The 24,218-nt window shown below is 47.8% G+C and overlaps 1 protein-coding gene across 2 annotated transcripts in view; it reads right to left on the bottom strand.

Moving 5' to 3' along the window:
- The window catches only part of LOC120920587 (NACHT, LRR and PYD domains-containing protein 3-like), a 223,805-nt gene that overhangs the window by 187,879 nt on the left and 11,708 nt on the right, over positions 1-24,218 (bottom strand). For both annotated transcript variants that reach the window (XM_040332737.1, XM_040332738.1), the window contains exons 5-6: positions 18,918-18,983; positions 2,447-4,148 (exon numbers count right to left, since the gene is read on the bottom strand). In XM_040332737.1, coding sequence (XP_040188671.1) covers positions 2,447-4,148; positions 18,918-18,983 — 1,768 coding nt within the window. The remainder of the gene's footprint in view (positions 1-2,446; positions 4,149-18,917; positions 18,984-24,218) is intronic.

Consider the following 24,218-nt stretch of genomic DNA (forward strand, 5'->3'; position numbering starts at 1 on the left):
AGAATGCGGAAGCCCTGGACAAAATCTGAATATAAAGGTATGTACGGAGAAAAAAAAAATTACCTGCTGAAAGTAAATGTCCTTAGTATGCTGACTCTAATGTTAGAAATTTGTTTTTAGGGTGAACCCCCGCTTTAAGGTTCAGTTCAAACACAAGTTCAGCTGAACCTTGGCTATATGGGAGCATCATGTGTAATACTAGTGTTAATACTGGTATTATACACGACAGATTCCCACTGTCAATGCTTGTTAAATGACAAGTGCAGGCACCGCCAAGTTCTTACAATGTCACCAGTTCAGTTCAATTCACTTATGTAAGGATTCTCTGGCCACGTAAGGGTCCTTTCACACGGAGCGGACCGTTTTTGTGTCCGCTCCGTGTGTCCGCAAAAGCTCAGCGGGGATCATCCGTCATCCCCGCTGAGCTGTCGGCGGATAGGGCGGTCCCCGCACACAGTGCAGAGACCGCCCTGTCTCTGCTCCGCTCTCCCCTATGGAGAATCGGATGCAGACGGACCGTCTGTCCGTCTGCATCCAATCCGTTCCGCCGGACGGAAGAAAAATAGGGTTTTCTTCCATCCGCAAAACCGGATCCCGATGGACGCGGATGGTCGCGGACGTTAGCGGATGCTCCATCAGCTAACGGACGCGATCCCATAGGGATGTATTACAAGTCCGTAAACGGACTTGTAATAAACGGACGAGCGGAGCGGACATGTGAAAGGGGCCTAAGGAAAAAGTTTGGGTTGTGGCGACACCACTGGCAATGTCTATTCCTGGTCAGTGATGTCACTACATCCCCACCCTCTTGTATATAGTATGTTCTGCATGAGTGGAAGGGACGTGTATCATTTTTTTTGTGATCAAGGCAGGATTTACAATGCTGGAATTTCAGAGTTTTTTTTTTTCTTTATAAAGGACTCATACTAGGTACCCCTTACCCATTCACATTATCCCCTTACCCATTATCTTAAAGAGGGCTTCAAGCAAGTCCCTCCTGCAGCCCATAACTTGCAAACCAGGGTCTTGAGGAAGAGGCTCTCATCCACATTGACATGGGAGCCTCCCCATATTGAAGGCACGTGGCCTTGTCTGGTTCAGGAAAGGGGGCAGAGAGGCCGCCTTCCCCATTTTCTGGGAAGACAAGCTGCATGGAGTTTAGTATGGATTTAAGGGGTACCCCATAGCATTGTTTTTTCTCATACTTCCCGTTAAAATCCATACTAAATCCAAAAGGCATGGATGTAGAGAATGCTGCTGGAGATGATGAGGGAAATTAGGAGGATACCCCTGAGGTTAGATCCTTGGCTTTACCATTCTCACCATGGCCCTCAATTACCCCCTGCATAGAGTATGGTAAACCTCTGAAACCCCATGTAAGAATTCCCTTTGGGTCGCTAGATCCTGGAGATTTGGTGGTGGATGCAATAGGAGAGTGATGTGGAAATAAGCATGTAGTAAGTAAGGAACAAGGAGTGGGTATTTTGTGTTGCTGACTTGTCTCAGATGGGTGCTCCTGCTTCCATGCTCTGTGGTAGTGGTACAGAACCATGTGCTTCCTTATCTGTAGTACATATTATGGTGCTGTTGGCGGCAGATACATCATAAAATGCCTACACTTTACTTTCCTCCTCCTTGCTGGCACCCAAGGACAGTCTGAATATCTGGGGAGAACACTTGCACATGACCCAGATATTCCTCCTGAACAAAGCAGCAACTGTATGATCAAAACAATTCCAATAGCTAGTTTGTAGAGCTATGGCAGGATTTACGGCTCTAGCAAGAGAAAAATCAAGTTAACGATACCTTCTAAAACATACAAACTCTAAAATATTCAACCCCAACACAAAACTACCCTTCCCCTTTTTTCACCTAGTAGAAAGACTAGATAAATGTTAAATAGAAGAAAGCAAAAACAGTATAGATCGTCAAAAAAATCTGTGGAGGTGAGGGTGAAACAGCTGAACAGTGACTACAATTGTTATCACAGATAGTCCTTAAAAAGACTGTTGGGCCTTTAAACTGTGATCTCAGGGAGGTGGGGGGATACAGAGGAAGGCTGAAGTTTAATTACTTCTTTATTGACTAAAATGCTATTTAATTTGATTTTGATGGAGCAAAATAACAATTTTAGCCACTTGTACAAGGAAGTCTTGGGGGATGGGCTGCTTTTTCTGGCAAAAGCAAAACCCCTACTTCAACCTCTGCAAGGTCAGACCTTAGACCCCACAGACATTGGGTCAATGCGATCTGACATCCCATCCATCAGATTCTACTGCCTCTACTCATCTGTTCATTCTGTGCAGCAATTCAATGTTTTCACATAATTACATATAAAGCACACTTATAATAGAAAATAAGTAATCCGATAATCAGTAATTTATCTGGAGGAGTTGTTGAAAATTCCAGTTTAACAGAAATTGTATTATTTAAAGTTGATCATTACCTTAAACTCTTGATGTTGCGTAGAGCCGGTAGAAATTTCCTCAATCCTTCATTCTGAATATTACATGAATGTAGATTTACTTCTTCTGTCTCTCTGCAGGATTGAAGGATAAAAGACAACACCGAGCAATCCAGAAGGGTGAGGGGGACCTCAGAAAAGTCAACTTTATTTGATCCAATACATTGTGACACCAGATCCTTATTCCTGCTCTCATAGAGATAGTAGGATACATTAAAAAGATCTCTGTCACCTCTTATAGATTTTTCAGGTGTTTGTTCTGGCATTTTCTCCTGGATCCAGGTGATGACATGTCTGGCAGCCTGAGTAGACAATTCTCCCACATGAGACTTTAACGTGGATCTAGTAGAAGAGTCTGAGAGACCGCAGAGGAACCTGAGGAGTATTTCAGCACGGCCGTCTTTGTAAGATTTAGCCTCATCAAGTGTTTCCTGTAATCTGTCAGCATTATAGTTAATAAAATGAACTAAAGCAGCAAAAAACTCCTGAAGAGTGAGATGTAAGAAGGTGTAATCCACATCAGGAGGCTGACCAGATGCCATCATGAAAGATGAGAAGAGATGATTATCATTTCTCACACTGAATGACTCCAGATGACGCTCATCAAATACAATCATGTGATTCATGACTCCATGTTCTGCCATCCACCCAATAGAGGTCAGCAGTTCCCGAGCAGTGTGGCCACCTTCTTTATTCTGGCTGTGATTGGCCAGAATGTTGGCGACAAAAGTTACAAAGAGTTGTGTCACTGTTTTGGGTAATGATGTCATCAGCTGATCAGTGATTGGTTGGGCTCTGAAGCACATTGATAACACTGTACAGATGATCCAGCAGTATGATGGGATATAACAGAAAGTGTACAGTGTGTCATTCTCCTGCACATGATGAAAAGCCTTTCCTGACAATTCCTCATTTCCAAAGAAATTATTAAAGAAGGTCTGTCTGTCTCCATGGAGAAATCCCATGATCTCAGCTATTCTCTGGAAAACACCAGTATCAACTGATGCCAGTCTGGTTGGGCGGCTGGTTATCAGTACAGAGCAACCCTTAAGAAGACTCTGCCTCACCAAACTGACCACAATCTCACCAAATTTTGCCCTGTAAGCAAATAGTCTACTTGATCTAAAATCCATTTGGTAAATACTTTCATCTAATCCATCAAATATAAACAGAAGTCTCTCTGGATCTTGTAAAATATTTCCAATCTGACTCCTCAGATGTGGATATTGATGAAGAATCATCTCCTCCAAGCTGACCTCTCCACGTCTATTAAAGTCCTGGAATCTGAAGAAGAAGAGAAAGGAAAATCTCTGGTAGTGTTTTCCGGTCACCCAGTCATAGACAAACTTCTGCATCAGTGTGGTCTTCCCTATTCCTGGCACTCCGCTCACCATTACTGCATGTGGTACACAATGTGATTGGTGGTTCCATCGGAACAGCCTATTAGAAACAATGAGTTCCAGTCCAGTCTGTGTTTTCTTCAAGCATTTCTCATGTGTTACCCCAGTCTGTATCAGTTCATTCTGGGGACGTTCCCTGAACTGATCGGTGGAGACTACAATCAGGTTCACATAACGCTCATTGATGAGGAATCCTTGAGGTTCCAGGGTAGTTCCTGGGGGTCTATGCTCCACTAGAGTCTCAGTCTTCTCCATCAGATGTTTTTTGTGCTTTTCCTGAATATCTGGGAATATAATGGAGAAATGTTATGACTCAGGTTACAGCAGAAATGTCATGTTTAGTCCTATCAAAACTTTGGGTCATATTCTGAGCATATGGAAAATAACTATACTAGAAGTATAGATAAACACCGCGCTACTATAAAAAACTTATAAAATGCAGCCAACACCACGGAATGGATCAATTCCGAAAAACAAACAAAATAAAACATAAAGTGTAGCGCTAATTATAAGTGGGATAAAGGATTGGGTATATTAATAATTAACCAATCATTGAAAAGTGTCCGTATGAAACACATTAAAGTAGTCCATAAGAAACTGTGAAAAAATTTATAATAAATGAATCCTCAAAATTCAGTTCACAGTGGATAAATGTGCAAAATAAACTTCAATAAAGAAATGGTAATAAATCTTCATAGGTAAAAAAGATGTATAAATCCAGCACCGAAATGAATGGAGGCTTACCAGAAGCTGTGGACCCAGAATAGGCATATACCTAGTGGGTCATTTGCGCTTTAAAGTTGATGATACCCGACATGTTTCAATCTAAACGATGATCGTTTAGATTGAAAAATGTCGGGAATTTGCTGACAATACTGCTCTTTGTTACATGCCTGTTACCAATGCTGAAAATGTGAGTGTAACCCATTTTTTGATTTTGCTATCAAGTAAACTTTTAAACGGATTTACACTATGTGCATTTTTGCCTTCTTTTTTCTAACTTCCGTTGTATTGAGTGTCTGAACCTCCATATGGACCCAAGTCTACAACCTAATACAAGGTGCTTCTGAACCGACTTTCACCTGATCCTGTGTTGGACTTCACCTCCTCGCTGGTATCATCAACTTTAAAGCGCAAATGACCCACTAGGTATAGCCTATTCTGGGTCCACAGCTTCTGGTAAGCCTCCATTCATTTCGGTGCTGGATTTATACATCTTTTTTACCTATGAAGATTTATTACCATTTCTTTATTGAAGTTTATTTTGCACATTTATCCACTGTGAACTGAATTTTGAGGATTCATTTATTATAAATTTTTTCACAGTTTTTTATGGACTACTTTAATGTGTTTCATACGGACACTTTTCAATGATTGGTTAATTATTAATATACCCAATCCTTTATCCCACTTATAATTAGCGCTACACTTTATGTTTCATATTCTGAGCATAGATTTTTGCCATGCTTACCAGGCTCTGCTTGCCTATCGGCAGGCCCGGGACAGTCATGGCGGGTGGCGCGATGGCTGGAGGGGAAGGAGAAGAGCCGATACACATCCGCTCTCCTCCCCTTCTTGCAGTGACCCGGAAAGCGACGTCTCTGATGTCACCTCCGGGTCAAGTTCTCGGCGTCTCCGGCAAACTCAGCCAGGAAATAATGTTTTGCAATGCGATCTGCATTTAGTGGAGTACAGGGGAGACATGCAGGGTCTTTTAGACTTTGCATGTCTCAATAAAGAGAACCTGTCAGCAAAAAAAATTTACTTCCAAACACATAAAATCCCCCCACTTTTTTTTGGCGGTCCTCCCACCCCCACATATACACACACACATGAACGTATACGCATTTTGTCAGGACGCCTACACGTGAATACGCTAATTGCGATACACATGTTACATATCGCGGCGCACGCCGGAGTGAGAGCAATAATTCTGAAGCCTCATACACACGCACGGTTTTCTCAACAAGAAAGCTGCTGGGAGAGCTTTTTGCAGAGAAAACCGTGCGTGTGTATGCTTTCTTGGTGTGAAAACTGCCAGGAATCCTGGCAAGAAAAATAGAGACCCTGCTCTCTATTTTCTCGTCGGGATTCTCGGCAGAGTGTTTCCTGCCGAGAAAGCCGGTCGTTTGTGTATACTTACCTGTCTGCATGCGTGGTAGCATACAAGGGTAGTGTAGGGTGTAGCAAGATGGCGGCAACGGCATCGAATGTGACGAGCGCCGGCTCGTCGTAGTCGATGACGTCACACGATCTTGCCATTCAAAAGAATGGCGGTTCTTTTGAATGGCCGTGTGTACACAGGGCTTGGCAAGGCTAGCTTGCCAGGAATCCCATCAGGAAAAACGACGGTTTTCTAATAGACGGGATTCTCGCCCGTGTGTACAGGGCTTAACACAAGACCTCCTCCGTAACACTAAACTGATACCTATAGGGGGCTTCTGAAGCGTCGCCTATAGAAAATATAGAGTACTGAAGTTTGATACCATTTAACGGGGTGCACAAAAATTTAAGGTTGGCATGTTGGGTATCTATTTACTTGGTGCAACCTTGTTTTTTATACTTTACCCAAAAATGGGGGTCATTTATTGGGTTTGTTTGCCCTAAAATCCACATTAGTGTGTCTTTTAGTGAAACCTTAGCAGTAATATCATGTGACATAAAAATAGGATTTTTTGTCCTCGCCGTAAAATCCTTTTCTCTGTCGTCCATGGACGGACATAGCTTCCTTAAATCTTGAATTGTGGGTTATGTTCCTGTTCTATAGGAGAGGACTAGGCAGAACATGATAGATATTTAAATACATGTTACTTTAACAGAGTTGAACAGCCCCGCCCAGGGGGCAGTCCCTCCAGACATAACCCTCTGCCCTGCAGTCAGCAGCTCAGTTCGTAAAAAGCAGTACAAACTTAAAAAAGGAGGGGTGGGTGCTGTGTTCGTCCATGGACGACAGAGAAAAGGATTTTACGGTGAGTACATAAAATTCTATTTTCTCTTTTCGTCCATGGACGGGCACAGCTTTCTTAAATCTTGACTTGTGGGACGTCCCCAAGCAGTGTAAAAAAAATGAGGGGCGGGAACAGCAATCAAAAATGAACTTCACCCCAAACAAACAGAGCAAACGGAGGAATTGCAACTTTAAACAGCCGCCTGCAAAACCTTTCCGCCGAAGGAAGCATCTGAAGATGCACTCACATCAACCTTGTAAAATTTGGAAAAGGTGTGAACGCACAACCAAGTCGCCGCCTTACACACTTGTGAGACAGACGCTTGTTTTTGGAAAGCACAGGAGGCACCAATAGCCCTGGTCGAATGTGCCGTGACAGGAAAGGGAGGTGCCCGCCCCTTAAGGGCATAAGCCTGGATGACGTCTGCCTGATCCACCGAAAAATGGTGGCCGACAAGACCGCCATGCCCTTCTGTGGACCAGACACCGACACAAACAGTGAGTCAACGGAACGGAGCCATAGCGGACAGGTACACCCGCAAGGCACGTACCATGTCTAAAGTATGGAGCGCAGCCTCTTTGGGATGCGACGGCCGAGGACACAAGGATGAAAGTACAATGACGTAATTTGGGTGAAAAGCCAAAACTACCTTCGGAAGGAAGGAAAGCTATGGGCGTAGCACCACTTTATCTTTATGGAGGACCAAGTATGATGACTTGCAAGACAAGGCCACCAATTCGGAAACCCGTCTGACCGATGTAATGGCAACCAAAAATGAAACTTTCAGAGAGAGCGTCAAGAGAGGAATTTCTCTGATGTTCTCAAAGGGAGGTTCCTGAAGAACCAAGAGCACCAGATTCAAATCCCACAGAGGAAGTGGTGGTCTAATTGGGGTAATCACATGTCGAACCCCCTGCACAAACGTACCCACCAGTGAATGGGTCGCCAAGGGTCATTGAAAGAAAACAGCCAAGGCTGAAATCTGTCCCTTAATGGTGCTTAAGGCAAGTTTCTGATCCACTCCACACTGTAAAAACAGCAGGACCCTGGAAACCGAATATGTCCGTGGACACCACTCCATCTCTTCACACATAAAGATGTAGGCCTTCCAAGTGCGATGGTAGATCTTTCGGGAAGAAGACTTCCGTGCCCTCAGCATGGTTGAGATGACCGAATCTGACAGACCTTGTCCCCTTAGTACCTGGCTTTCAATAGCCATGCTGTTGAAGCCAGCCACTGTAAAGCAGGATGAAGTATGGGACCCTGAGATAGAAGGTCCTCCCGCATTGGTAGCCGCCAAGGTGCATCCGCCACCAGGCGCACAAGGTCGCCGTACCAGGGCCAATGTGGAGTGATGAGATTCACCGGGATCCCCTCGGTCTCCACTCTGCGGAGCAGACGAGGAAGCAACTTCAGTGGGGAAAAGGCATAAATTAGCCGATACTGAACCCACGGGGCCACCAACATGTCTGACGCGTCTGACCAGGGATCTCTGGACCAGACCGCGAACCTTGACACCTTGCGATTGAGTCGAGAAGCCAGGAGATCCACGTCTGGCATGCCCCACCTCCGCCAAAGGAGTTCAAACACCTCCGGATGTAATGACCATTCCCCTTGGTCACATCGGTAGTCCGCCTGCCAGTTTTCTATGCCCGGAATGTAAACAGCTGACAGAGCGGGCACGCTCCTTTCCGCCCACCGCAGGATGTGAGCGACCTCCGATGCCGCAGCCGAGCTCCTTGTTCCCCCCTGATGGTTGACATAAGCCACTGCTGTGTCGTTGTCCGGCAGGATCCTGATTGGACGTCCTTGTAGCCTCTGCGACCACGAGGAGAGGCACAGCCCGATCGCTCAAAGTTCTATTACATTAATCAGCAGGCAGGATTCGTCCGGAGTCCAGTGACCCTGGGCCGACTGGACCCCCCAGACTCCCCCCCCAACCTGTGAGGCTGGCGTCCGTCGTGATCACAATCCACTGGAAGGGAAGGAACGACTTCCTGGACTGAAGAGTCGGGGATCTCAGCCACCAACTCAGAGAAGACCTGACCAGGTGACTTATCTAAATCTGATGATCCAGAGACAATGGAGATTTGTTCCATTTGGACAGGATCTCCTTCTGCAAAACTCGAGTGTGGAACTGGGCATACGGTACTGCCTCGAAGGAGGCTACCATGAAGCCCAGAACTAGCATGCAAAAACGGAGGGACGACCATTTGTGATGCTAACAATTTCACCGCCGACTGGAGTGTCTGCAACTTCTCCAAAGGAAGGAAGACTTTTGCCTCCGAGGAGTCCAGAATCAATCCTAGGTACTCCAGATGCTGAGTCGGTACCAAGACTGACTTCTGAATGTTTAACACCCAACCAAATTCTCGGAGGGTCTGACTGGCTATAGACACCTCCTCCTCTATTCTGAGCCAGAAGCAGCTCTCAGAAGAAGATCGGCTAGGTAGCCCACGATAGCAATGCCTCGCTGTCTCAGCAAAGCCAGAATCGGGACGAGCACCTTGGTGAAAACTCTTGGTGCTGGCTCTAGGCCAAAGGGAAGAGCCACAAATTGATAGTGGTCTTCACCTATCGCAAAGCACAGAAACCTCTGATGCCTGTCGCACATGGGAACATGCAAGTACGCGTTCTTGATGTCCAAGGAGGCCAGAAAATCCCCCGGATGGAGCGCAGTAACCACCGAACAAATTGATTGCATCCGGTAACTTTTGAACCTTTACAAAGGCATTGAGGGACTTTAGATCCAAGATTGGACGGACTCCGTCCTTGTTTCGGACCACAAACAGATTTGAGTAGGATGCCTGAAACCTTTCCTTCAGTGGCACAGGTAACATTACCCCGCACCTCAGCAAGTCTTGTACTGCCCCCATTAAGGCAGTCCGACAGGTCAGAAGAAGAGGTAGATTTGAGGGAAACAATCTGTTTGGTGGACAGTAGGGATGAGCTTCGCGTTCGAAACGAACGTATGTTCGACTTGAACATCGGCCGTTCGATCGTTCGACGAATTCGAACAAAAACTATCGTTCGCGGCAAAGTTCGAGTGAAACGAAACGGCCCATAATTCACTGCGGCATGGCGCGCTGATGATTGATTGGTCAAGCATGCACCATGACCCTGCATGCTTGGCCAATCACAACGCACAAAAAACGAAGAACAATAATTGGCCAAAGACAGGGTGGCTTTGGCCAATTATGGCTCAGGGGGTTTAGTACACGCCCCACACTATAAAAGGCAGCCTGCTAGGCGGCCTCGTGTAGTGTGTTCCGGCTTTGTTAAAGAGATCAGTCAGACAGTTAGGCCTTGTACAGACGAGCGGATATCCGATGGAAACGGTCCGCCGGACCGTTTCCATCGGATATGTCTGCTGCCGGATTTTAATCTGATGGCTGTACACACCATCAGATCAAAATCCCTGCGGAAAACATCCGCGGTCACATGTCACGACGTGTCCGCGCCGTCGCCGCGACGATGACACGGCGACGTGCACGACCCAGGAAGGTAAATACTTCACGCATGCGTCAAATCACTTCGACGCATGCGAGGGATGGGGATCGGTCAGACTTATCCGGTGAGTCTGTACAGACGACCGGATAAGTCCGAGGGACAGGTTTCCAGCGGATAGATTTCTTAGCATGCTAAGAAATTTTTATCTGCTGGAGAACCGTCGGCTGGACAAATGTCCGCCGAAAAATGTCCGCTAGGCCCTACACACGACCGGATTTGTCTGCTGGAACTGATCTGCGGATAAATCCCAGCGGACAGATCCGGTCGTGTGTACAAGGCCTTAGAGAGAGAGAGATAGATAGAGACACACAGTGTCTTTTCTACCAGATAGATAGAAAAATAGATAGATGGATAGATAAAGCAGGAAGGCTAGTCAGTTTACTTAAATTTACAGTGTGTAGAGAATATATCTACATCCCTAGGAGTTGTACATATATTTATACACTGTATAGCATAGCTAGATCTGCTATTAGTATTTGTCAGGCAGGAGATTGTGCTTGATGCAGTGCGCTAACGTGTTGTATTGCCTGCATAGTGTTCACTGCATAGCTGTTACTGCACGTTTGCAATTTATTTGCACCTAAACGCAGTAGCTGTTAATGCACGTGGGCTATTTAATTGCACATAAACACAATCGCTGTAACTGCGCGTGTGCTGTTTAATAGCACCTGAACGCATTAGCTGTCACATGTCACAGAGGTGGCAGGCTGGGCTAAGTGATGGCAGGATATTGGGAGGTGGGATGGCAGGGTGCTGGGAGTGAGGATTGCTGGGAGCAGGAATGGCAGGGTGCTGGAAGTGAGGATTGCTGGGAGCAGGAATGGCAGGGTGCTGAAAGTGAGGATTGCTGGGAGCAGGAATGGCAGGGTGCTGGAAGTGAGGATTGCTGGGAGCAGGATGGCAGGGTGCTGGAAATGAGGATTGCTGGGAGCAGGAATGGCAGGGTGCTGGAAGTGAGGATTGCTGGGAGCAGGAATGGCAGGGTGCTGGAAGTGAGGATTGCTGGGAGCAGGATGGCATGGTGCTTGAAGTGAGGATTGCTGGGAGCAGGAATGACAGGGTGCTGGAATTGAGGATTGCTGTGAGCAGGAATGGCAGTGTGCTGGAAGTGAGGATTGCTGGGAGCGGGAATGGCAGGGTGCTGGGAGTGAGGATTGCAGGAGAAGTTTGGTTTGTGGAGAAAGCAGCAACTTTGAAGGTATTTGTATTTTGTTTTTGAGCAGCCATTAAAAAGGTCAGGGCAAGCACAAAGGGGGTGGGGTCAGGGGAGGAGCCAAGGGGGCGACAAAATAAGGTTTCGCCTAGGGTGTCAAAAATTCTTGCACCAGCCCTGAACACGTGCCACTACTATAGACACCCAGCAGGTGTGATATTTAAATGAATTTTTCAATTTTTTTTTCACTTTAAGCATCATTAAAATCGCTGCTCCAGAAAAAACGACAGTTTTTAAAACATTTTTTTCCATTGATACATGTTCCCTGGGGCAAGACCCGTGTTCTGAACAACGTTTTCTAACATTAAATTGAAGATTGGTCTTTAAAATGATCGTTTTTGAATTCGAACGTTCGAGTCCCATAGACTTCAATGGGGTTCTAAATGTTCGCGCGAACCCGCGGTCTGTTCGAACCTTCTGGTGCGAACCGAACGCGGGTATATTCGGCTCATCCCTAGTGGACAGGAAAGAAACTCTATCTCGTACCCTGAAGTGACCACCTCGCTGACCCACTGGTCAGAGAGCAGGGAGGTCCACCGATCTGCAAACCCGCAAAGCCCTATGCCCACCCATGAGACGGGCGGAGGCAAAACTTCATGTGGTAGCAGGCTTGTTTGGCGGCTTGTTTGGCTTGCGCACCCAGAGACACTTCTGACCCCTAGCTGGACCTTTGTCAGGTTGGGCGGATCTGCCCGCGGGCCCCGACTTACGAAAATACCGCTTCTGCGTGGAAAAGGAAGGCCCCGGCTTATGACGTGGCTCCTTCCCCTTGGAGGACTGAGGGAGAAGTGTGCTCTTACCTCCAGTGACATCCCTAATAATGTCTTCCAGCGAGGTACCAAAAAGCCTCCCACCTTTGAAGGGCAAATCTGCCAGGGCTTTTTTGAATGCTTGGTCAGCGGACCAGCATTTCAGCCAAATCAGGCGGCGCAATACCACCGCAAATACAGAGGCTCTGGAGATCAAGGGGGCCGCATCCAGAGTGGCATCACAGACATACATAAGGCCCTGTACCAACTGGTCAGCCAGCCTTACTCACTCTGGAGGAAGCTGATGCTCCTCTACTGTCTGTTGCAATATCTTTGCCCATTCAGTAAGTGTCTGAGACACCAAAGTTGCAGCCAAGATAGGTCGCTACGCTGACCCCAGCATGGTGAACATGGAACGGCTCACCGCTTCGAACCTCCTATCTGTTACGTACCTGCCGAATGAGCCTGACGTGCAGTGGGAAGGCTTTCTCGTACAACCCCGGCTCAAGGGCCACCGATGTTGCAACAGTGGCCGCAAGAGTCTGGCGGTGTATGGGCAGGCCCGGATTTACTCCCTTTGCCGCCCCAAGGCCGGGTCCTTCAAAGCCGCCCCCCCATGTGATAGAAATTAGGTAAAAAAAATATAATTATATTAAACCCCTCCCACCAAAAAAAAATAATTACTTGTGATTTGCAGCAGTGGTGGTTGGGTGGGGATAGGATCAGTGGCAGCGGTGAGGGAGAGATGGGATGAGTGGCAGCGGTGGTGGGGGGATGTGATGAGTGGCAAGGGTGGTGGTTGAGGGGTGGGATCAGTGGTAGGGGGGATTGAATGGGATGAGTGGCAGAGGGGTGGGGGGAATAGGATCAGTGGCAAGGGTGGTGGTTGGGAGGCATTGCCTGAAATGAGTGTCAGCGGTGATGGGAGGATGGGATCAGTGGTGAGGGTGGTGGTTGGGGAAGATGGGATGGGATGAGTGGTAGTGGTGGGGGGTGGGATCAGTGGTGGTGGTGGGGGGTGGAATCAGTGGTGGTGGTGTGGGGGTATCAGTGGTGGTGGTGTGGGGGCAGAGGCGGCTCTAGGCTTTGTGAGGCCTTAGGCAAACCTTAGTCATGAGGCCCCACTCACTTCCACAATGGGAAAAGACTGCAACATGATACAAGAGATGGGTGATCCTTCTATACACTCCTCCATCCCCTACAAGCAGGAGTAGCCGACACATTCGAGTAGGGTGATAGGATGCTAGATGTAGGGTACAGGAGGGATGAGGATGATAATGTACAGATGGGATGATGATGGTGGGGGTGGGGCGGTAGGAAGCTGGTAGTGGGGGATGAATATGACAGGGGGTGGGGTGGTAACAGGCTGGCAGGGCGGTGCAGGGGGGATGAAGATGACAGGGGGTGGGTGGTAGGAGGCTGGTAGAGCGGTGCAGGCGGATGAAGATGACAGGGGGTGGGTGGAAGGAGCTGGCAGAGCAGTGTAGGGGGATGAAGATAACAAAGGGTGGGGTGGTAGGAGGCTGGCCAGCGGTGCAGGGGGGATGACGATGACAGGGGGTGGGTGGAAGGAGCTGGCGGTGCGGGGGGATGAAGATGACAGGGGGTGGGTGGAAGGAGCTGGCGGTGCAGGGGGATGAAGATGACAGGGGGTGGGTGGAAGGAGCTGGCGGTGCAGGGGGGATGAAGATGGCAGGGGGGGGGTGGAAGGAGCTGGCAGTGCGGGGGATGAAGATGACAGGGGGTGGGTGGAAGGAGCTGGCAGTGCGGGGGATGAAGATGACAGGGGGTGGGTGGAAGGAGCTGGCAGTGCGGGGGATGAAGATGACAGGGGGTGGGTGGAAAGAGCTGGCAGTGCGGGGGATGAAGATGAAGGGGGTGGTTGGAAGGAGCTGGCAGTGCAGGGGATGAAGATAACAGGGGGTGGGTGGAAGGAGCTGGTGGTGCAGGGGGATGAAGATGACAGGGGGTGGGTGGAAGGAGCTGGCGGTGCGGGGGATGAAAATGACAGGGGGTGGGTGGAATGAGCTGGCGGTGCGGGGGGATGAAAATGACAGGGGGTGGGGTAGTAGGATACTAGGCACAGGGGTTTATAATGAGGATAGAGATGATGACAGGGGGTAAGTTGGTAGGAAGCTGACAGTGGGAAGTATGATGACAGGAAGTAGGGTGGTGGTATGCCAGGAACAAGGGATGATGAGGAGAAGGATTATGGCAGGGGGTCAGTAGGTGGCATCATATGCCGGAGGATGGCATAATAACAGGGCTGTGTGTGTAAGGTCGCTTGGGAGGTGACATTACTACACTACAGGATGCTATCAGTGTCGAGCAGGACCATTAGACAGTACCTGTAGACTGTGGCAGACTGGCTTCTCGATGACTGACAGGCGCCAGCTCGGAGACCGTCCATCGGAGGAGAGAGCACAGAAAGCACAATCGCTACGGCCATTATCCGCGCTCTGCACATGGCAGGTGACTTGCAGAGTGCGGCAGAAAGGGGGGCGGGGGAGGGGAGTACGTGCAGCAGTCCAGTGACCATGAGACCTTTGGGCAGTGCTCTGTGCTCAAGTGGTCAGTCAGACTTTGCAGCGTTCCCATGAGTGAGGGTGGGGAGGATGAGCGGAGATGATAGGTGGAGCCACCCCTTCACCCACTGCCGCCCCGTGGCCTGGCCTTGGTGGCCTTGTCTGAAATCCGGCCCTGTGTATGGGTGCCTGGTTCGTCTTGGGTCTTGTCAGTTCAGCTGGTGCAGCAGGAAACAGGAAGCATGCTAGTGGGTGCACTGGGTGGGGAGACACTGTAACAGACGATCAGATGTAGGTATAAACGACAGGCAGAGAGCGGTCAGTATACAGGCAAGTTCGGCAACAGGAAATCGAGCAGTGTAGAGCTGAGCGTGGTTACAAGGCAGGCCGGGATCAGGATAACAGAGATCAATCGTAGTCAAACAAAGGAAACAGATTAGATCACAGGAACAGGAAGTCAGGTAAGAACTGCAGATCAGGCAGCGAAGACACAGTGCTGCTGAGGTGTTTAACCTCTTGACCACCGCCCCATGTCCAAAAGACGTCCTGTTTTTAAAGATGGATATCTCGGTAACGGCAGCAGCTGCTGCCACAACCGAGGTATCCATCTTTTCAGTGGGCGGTGGTGTACAAGATAACGGCGGTCTCCGCGGCGGATTCGCCACGAGATCGCCGTTATCGGTGGCGGGAGAGGGGCCCCCCTCCCGCTGCTCTCCCGCGCCCTCCGGAGCCGTCGGTAGCGGCGGAAGCGACCGGGACTGTTCGGAAAGTGACTGGGGTTGCGAGTGAAGGAAAAATTTCCTTCACCCGTCCCCATAGCTCTGCTGGGCGGAAGTGACGTCAAAACGTCAGTCCCGCCCAGCGTCTTAAAGCAACATTTTTTTTTTTGTCATTTGAAAAAATGACAGTTTCAATTTTTTTTTCTTTTTTTGCATTTAAGTCTAAATATGAGATCTGAGGTCTTTTTGACCCCCGATCTCATATTTAAGAGGACCTGTCATGCTTTTTTCTATTCTAAAAATGATTAACTAAATAAAAAGAAATAAGAAAACAAAAAAATTTTTTTTAAAGCGCCCCGTCCCGACGAGCTCGCGCACAGAAGCGAACGCATACGCGAGTAGCGCCCGCATATGAAAACGGTGTTCAAACCACACAAGTGAGGTATCGCCGCGATCGTTAGAGCGAGAGCAATAATTCTAGCCCTAAACCTCCTCTGTAACTCAAAAAATGCAACCTGTAGAATTTTTTAAACGTCGCCTATCGAGATTTTAAAGGGTAAAAGTTTGACGTCATGCCACGAGCGGGCGCAATTTTTAAGCGTGACATGTTGGGTATCATTTTACTCTGCGTAACATTATCTTGCACAATATGTAAAAAAATTGGGCCAAATTTATTGTTGTCTTATTTTTAATTTCAAAAAAGTTTTTTTTTTCCCAAAAAAAGTGCGCTTGTAAGACCGCTGCGCAAATACGGTGTGACAAAAAGTATTGCAATGACTGCCATTTTATTCTCTAGGGTGTTAGAAAAAAAATATATAATGTTTGGGGGTTTTAAGTAATTTTCTAGCAAAAAAAACTGTTTTAGTCTCGTAAACACTTAATCTGAAAAACAAGCCCGGTGGGAAAGAGGTTAAATAAGGCAGCCTGTTAACAATCACTGGAATCAGAATGCACTATTAACTCTTAGGTGGCAGGTCCATGACACTATCAGTAGGGTCCTTTAAACACGGGGGCCCCTTCTACCGGTAGAGCGGTTACTTTGTTTAACCGATCGACCGGGGGGGGGGGGGGGGGTCAACTATCGGAGGAGAAGCCCATTTTCTCAAAAGGCTCTCCTCAAAAGGATAACGAACCGCCATGCGCTGAGGGACCAAAAAGGCCCTCTGTGGCCGTTCCCATTCCTTATCTATGAATTTATCAAAGAAAGACACATACGGAAAAACTTAAACAGAGCGGTTCGACTTGTGCGACCCAAAAGAGACTGAGCCCTGCGTGGATGTCTCAGCTGTATCCTCCAGCTTGAGAGAGTCCCTCACATCATTGATAAGTGCACTCACAAGTGCCCTGTCTTGCGCTGACCCGGACGAGGTATCCTCCTCACCGGGAAGGTCCTGGTCCGCATCCTCTGACAGTCCAGAAACAGGGTCCTGTGCCACAGCCAGGCCCGAATCTGAGTCAGAGCATACCCAGGAAGATGGCGGGGGAGGGGGTGCTTTTTACCCCCTTACGCTCGCTCCGCTTCCACCCTGGCAACAAATGACTTCAGGACTGCCGACAGAGTATCCATGGGAACTGCAGGTGCAGGGGCACCGGTTGCTGCCTCAGGAATGTTTGGGGAAGAAAGGTCAGCCACTGACTCCATGTTGCCCACTGACAGCCCTTAGGGATTTACTCAAAATACTTCAACAAAAAAACTTCCACCCACTTATGCTGCACTGATCAAGGGGGTTTACCCAGGGGACTCACCACCCAGGCAGAATCTGTTCAGCACCACTTCCCGCTCTACTTTCACACACAGCGTGTGTCTGAGGAAACCCTGTGAGGTGAATTGTGTTGTTAGCGCCGTCCAGCCCTAGAGGGCAAAAATCCACTCCAAAATGGCAGCCGAAACACCTCAGATAAAAAGGGCGTGGACCACAAGAAAATGGCCGCCCACAATGCAGACCTGTGTCACAGCGCAGCCACAACAAAATGGCCGCCAATGGGAATTCCAATGATAAACACAGGCAACAGAAAAATGCCGCCGACACTACCAAAATGCCGCCCAAACACAGCGATGTGGACGAGAAGGCCACAGTGGAGGCTTCCAAAGAAAAAGACTACCCCCCTCAGAGAGCGGGCCTGGACACCCCACACAGCCCCTAACAGGGACCTGGAGTGCCACAAAGGTATACCCCGGTCGCAGCAAGCACCGCAAGGGAAGGAGGAAAAAGAGTGACAGAGGGAGAGGAAGAGGAGGACAGGAGGACCCCCTTCCTAGGAATGCCCAGCTGTTCCATCCTGCCGAGGCAGGAGGAACCGCACTTACCCGTCCCTGCGAGGACCTGCTGGTGCGTTCCTGACAGACCTTTAACCGAGTAGCTGCTGGCCCGGTCCACTGTGACTGAGACAGCAAGCAGCCCAGTCATATGTGAACCCCCGGAGCATATAGCTCACTGGCCACCCCTGGAGCCATGGGGTAAGTCGTGGCCGACCCAGCGCGCAGTTAAGGCCTGCTCACGCTCGATGGCCGGACTGGGGGGACTACAAGGATCTATATTATCCAGCCTGTCACCCAGCCGGCAGTTGATAGAAGATTATCAAAAATAAAATCATAAAATAAGCCAGGTCCTACTCCTCTACTAGGCAGAAAAAAACTGAGCTGCTGACTGCAGGGCGGATGGTTATGTCTGGAGGGACCGCCCCCTGGGTGGGGCTGTTCAACTCTGTTAAAGTAACGTGTATTTAAATATCTAACATGTTCTGCCTAGTCCTCTCCTATAGAACAGGAACATAACCCACAAGTCAAGATTTAAGGAAACTGTGTTCGTCCGAAGACGAAAAGAGAAAAATTATTTTATTCTCTATGGTGTCTGCTTTGAGAAAATATATAATATTTGGGATTTTGTGTACTCTTCAGGCCTAAAAATTTTTTTTAAACATGTTTGCAAAAAAATATAAAAAATCCAAAAATGGCTCTGCCAGAGCCATTTTTGGATGGCCGTCCTGGAGATCGCGGTGGGGGGTGAATCGAGATCGCGATTTTCTTACGATTAATCGTGCAGCTCTATCAGCACCCAAAGCCCTCCCCCGACCTCTAAGGGGCCTGGTGGTCCTCAGGGGCCTGGATCGCAACCCCCCGGCAGCACTCCCGGTTCTCTGCTCCAGGGGGTCCATGCCTGAAGCTGTGTAAGGGGCCCCAAAATTCCTGATGGCGGCCCTGGTGCCACAGCCCCATGTGATATGGCATGTGTGAAAATGCAGCATGTTTGCTGATGTGTGAGAGTACCCTTAAGAATTAATAGAAGCCCCACGAGTCTGCAAAAAAGCAGCACATTTTGCCTGTGGAAAACAACACCAGCTCTGTCTGCACCTTGGAAAAAATTGATTTAAAAAAAAAAATGTATTACCTTTCAGATTTGAAGTCAGTGGGTGCCCCTCCTTATCCAGCGCAATCTGCTTCGCCAGACCCTCACCTATAGAAAAATACAGAAACGTTGATCGCCGCCATTAGTAGTAAAAAAAAAAAAAGTTAATAAAAATGCCATAAAACTATCTCCTATTTTGTAGACTTTTGCGCAAACCAATCAATAAACGTTTATTTTGATTTTTTTTTAACACAAATATGTAGAAGAATATGTATCGGCCTAAACTGAGGAAAACATTTTTTTTTATATATATATATATTTTGGGATATTTATTATAGCAAAAAGTAAAAAATATTGAATTTTTTTTAAATTGTCGCTCTATTTTTGTTTACAGTGCAAAAAATAAAAACCGCAGAGGTGATCAAATACCACCAAAAGAAAGCTCTATTTGTGGGGAAAAAAGGACGCCAATTTTGTTTGGGAGCCACGTCGCACGACCGCGCAATTGTCAGTTAAAGCGACTCAGTGCCGAATCGCAAAAAGGGGCCTGGTCCTTTACCTGCATAATGGTCCGGGGGTTAAGCGGTTAATTATGACGTACTGGCTAAAAAATGGTGTAATTTTATTCAGCCATCTATGTTAAAATATTAATCATTTTTTTTATGATAAGGATTACAATCAAACATAAATATATTAATATTATCTAAGGCTCGGTTCACACCTATGCAGTTTGATTTTATTTCTGCAGTGCACTTTGCATTTTGACGTGATTTTCATGGGCATTTTTTTATGCTTTTTTTTTGTCAATTTGTTGTTAGGCAGATTAAAAAATGCAAAAAGCTGAATTCCGGCAAAATCACGTCAAAAAAGCACAACATGCTTTTCTGCAGCTTCTCCGTTGAAGTCTATTGAACCCAAAAAACAAAACTTAAAGTGGTGGTTCACCCGAAAAGTTAGGGCCATATTCACATAGAATAGGGCTACGCTGCGGCGGCGTAACGTATCCCATTTACATTACACCGCCGCAAGTTTTCAGCGTAAGTGCCTGATTCACAAAGCACTTGCCTGTAAACTTGCGGCGGTGTAACGTAAATCCGCCCGGCGAAAGCCCGCCTAATTCAAATGGGGCGTGGATCATTTAAATTAGGCGCGTTCCCGCGCCGAACGTACTGCGCATGCTCCGTCCCTAAAATTTCCCGACGTGCATTGCGCTAAATGACGTCGCAAGGACGTGATTGGTTTTGACGTTAACGTAAATGGCGTACAGTGCCATTCACGGACGACTTACGCAAACGACGTGAAATTTCAAATTTCAACGTGGGAACGACGGCCATACTTAACACTGGCTAGACCACCTAGAGGGCAGGTTTAGTTTTACGCCACGTATCTCTACGGAAACGACGTAAATTTACAGCGACGGGCAAAGCGTACGTTCGTGAATCGGCGTAACTAGTCATTTGCATATTCTACGCCGACCGCAATGGAATCGCCACCTAGCGGCCGGCCTAGAATTGCAGCCTAAGATCCGACGGTGTAAGTCACTTACACCTGTCGGATCTTAGGGCTATCTATGCGTAACCTGATTCTATGAATCAGGCGCATAGATATGACAATCGTATCTCAGAGATACGACGGCGTATCAGGAGATACGACGGCGTATCAGGAGATACGCCGTCGTATCTCTTTTGTGAATCTGGCCCTTAATTTTTAACATTAGATTGAGGCTCATTTTGTCAAGGGGAATCGGGTGTTTTTTTTAAATCGAAGCCGTACTTACCGTTTTAGAGATAGATCTTCTCCGCCGCTTCCGGGTATGGGCTGCGGGACTGGGCGTTCCTATTTGATTGACAGGCTTCCGACAGGCTTCCAACGGTCGCATACATCGCGTCACGATTTTCCGAAAGTAGCCGAACGTCGGTGCGCAGGCGCCGTATAGAGCCGCACCGACGTTCGGCTTCTTTCGGCTACTCGTGACGCGATGTATGCGACCGTCGGAAGCCTGTCGGAAGCCTGTCAATCAAATGTGCATGCTGGGGAGGGGTATTTATGAGGCAGACATCATTGGTTCTGGGTCTTCTTCATCCAGTGGAAAGGGAATAGCCGCTCCAGGTGGGAACCCAGACAAACATCCACCGTTGCAGACAACTCAGGTGCAGGCAATGCACTTAGCAAAGCAGGTGCTTAGTGTTAGTGCGAAACGCGTCAGCAGTTGGGTTTTATTTTACTTTGCTGTGACTTGTAGTGCGGTCCAAAAGGGCCTGGACAAACCACCGGGGATCAAGGTAGCCGGACACTGAGGGATTAATCACCTGTCAGTCGCTGGGCCGTTTGAAGGAATTTGGGGGCCCCAAGCAAAATGGGGCCCCCCAAGCGCCCCCCGCATGCAAAGCCTACGTTAATGCTACACTAATTTTTTTTTCTATTCTTACCTCCCCTTCTTCCCTGTAGGCTGCCGCTGTAGTGTGGCCGAGCTCCTCTTCCCCAGTTCCCTATCAGATAGTGCCCGGGCCGGGTATCGTGTGGTACAGGAGAGTCAGTTTCCTGTCTTCCCGGCCAGACTGAAAGGAAGTGAGCACTCAGTGTGAACTTCCTGTCAGTCCGGCCGGGAACAGAAAACTGAATCTCCTGTACCACGCGCGTTACCCGGCCGGACTGACAGGACTCCAGGTGGAAGGAAGAGGAGCTCGGCCACGCTACAGCCTGGGAAGGGGAAGTTGGGGGCCCCAGGCCAGCTCGGGGCCCCAAGCAATTGTTTGTTTTGCCTATCCTGTAGTGACGGGCCTGGTCAGTCGGTACCTGGGCGACAAGTTGAAGGAGATCCAGGCGTAACTCACGTAAGGAGAGATATCTCCAAGAATTCAATCCAGAGAGGACCTGTGGCAGAGGTATCTTTCTGAGGCTCAGTGAGAGGGGTCTGTGGCAGAGACTTCATCCTACAATTGTCTGAGTGATACTCCAGGTGCCAAGTCAGTGAGAGAGGCCTGTCCGGGTACGCAAAACCCACTCTGATTGGAGTGGCACATAGAAGAATTACGTTTGGGAGCAGGACTGTTTCCTATCATCACGCCTGAATCTGTTCTCCCTTCTTCTTCAGATATACTTTCCTCACCACAAGTTTACTGTTTTTACCCGGCTGGGTAATAAAGAGCACAGCAAAGAGCACCTGTCGTGGACATTCCTTTACTTCTACTATATGCAATAGGCATCACTCACCCCTAGGAATTCGGAGCAGCCACGAGGTAACACGCCGCCCAAAAATATCCGGGGGTAGTGCTACAATTGTATAAATTGAAAAGTGTCTTGATATTTTAATCCCATGATTTGCAATAAGGTCTATGAGGTTTGAATTATTTTATTTTAATAATAGTGAAATAATATAGACAGTTCCCCTCTCATCTGTATGGAGATTTCGGGCTCTTCACTCTGTTAATAATTTCTTGTGTACCTTTCTCTGCTGGTAAACAATAGGAAATAGCATACTAAACCGGTTGATACTTGTTCCTCGCTAATTTAGGTAAAGAGAGAGTTATAAACTCTGTTAGCTAGATTCAGGTAGGGCGGCTTAAATTTGTGCGGGAGTAGCGTATGTTATTTACGTTACGCCGCCGCAATTTAGAGAGGCAAGTGCAGTATTCACAAAGCACTTGCTCCGTAAATTGCGGCGGCGTAGCGTAAATTGGCCGCCTAATTCAAATATGGAAGAGGTGGGCGTGTTTTATGGAAATTAATCGTGAACCCACGTAAATGACGCTTCGAACGAACGGCGCATGCGCCGTCCATGGACGTATCCCAGTGCGCATGCTCCAAATCACGTTGCAAATAGTCAATGCTTTCGACGTGAACGTAACCTACGCCAAACCCTATTCTGAATCGACTTACGTAAACGACGTAAAACGTGAAAAATGCGACGCTGTTCCGACGTCCATACTTAACATTGGCTGCCCCATCTTTTTGGTGGTTTATCTTTACGCCTGAAAACACCTTACGTAAACGGCGTATCTTTACTGCGACGGGCGTTGCTTACGTTCGTGAATAGGCGTATCTTGCTGATTTACATATTCTAGGCATAAATCAGCGTACACGCCCCTAGCGGCCAGCGTAAACAGACAGCTAAGATACGACGGCGCCGGCAGTCATATCTTAGCAACATTTAAGCATATCTCAATTTGAGAATACGCTTAAATATACGACGGCGCAGATTCAGAGTTACGACGGCGTATCTACTGATACGCCGGCGTATCTCTCCCTGAATCTGGCTATCTGTGTTTTTCCCCATTATAACACTGGTTAGTGTTTGCATGGACAATGCCTTACATACACAGAAGAGTAGTTTTATGTAACTTTCACATTTTGTGCCACAGGAGAAAGACCATACCGCAATGCCCGATTCCATTATAGTTTAACGTGTACTGTCCATTTTTTCCAGGTGGTATTTACTTATTAAATCCAACTCATTATTTTGGATTATTTATACACCAGCAATATCTTTTTGTTTTGACATGTATTCCCTCCAAATCCCTTTATCTCTGAGACTGGGAAACTTTAAACTTTCATTTTAGACTCCCTGAAAAGTCATATTTCATAGTTTAGAATCATAGAAACCATATGCCACAATTTTAAATCATAGAGACTCTGAGACAGGCTATAAAACAACACAAATGACACCCACAAAAAAGATCAATACTCACCTGTCCTTCTGCCTATGCCTCTCCTGAATAGCTACCCCTCCAGCAGAATCTTCAGTATCTGAGATTCCCGTGTGAAGCCTCGTACACACGCTCGGTTTTCTTGGCAAGAACCAGCAAGAAAACTGCTGGCAGAGCTTTCTTGCCAAGTAAACTGAGCGTGTGTAAGAGGCTTTTTCGGGTTTCTCGTCTGGAAATCTGGTCAGAATCTCGACGAGAAAAATAGAGATCCTGATCTCTATTTTCTCATCTGGATTCTTGACGTCCTGTTTCCCGACAAGAAACCCAAGAGTGTGTATACTTACCTGTCGTTGTGGAAACCCGCGCATGCTCAAAATGACTTTGACGCATGCGTGGTAGCTTCCACGGCATGACGCGATGACGTCACAGCTTTCTTGCCTTTCAAAAGAACCGCGGTTCTTTTGAAAGGAGTGTGTGTACACTCGGGCGGCAAGAGATTCTTGCCAAGAATCTCGTCAGGAAAAACAACGTTTTTTTTCCTAATGAGATTCTGGCCCGTGTGTATGAGGCCTAAGGCCTTGTACTCACGAGCAGACATGGCCGATGAAACCGGTCCGCGGACCGTTTTCATCGGACATGTCTGCCCGGGGACTTCTGTTCGATGGCTGTACACACCATCGAACAGAAGTCAGCGCGT

Source organism: Rana temporaria, chromosome 13, assembly GCF_905171775.1.
Source record: "Rana temporaria chromosome 13, aRanTem1.1, whole genome shotgun sequence".
NCBI classification, from domain to species: Eukaryota; Metazoa; Chordata; class Amphibia; order Anura; family Ranidae; genus Rana; species Rana temporaria.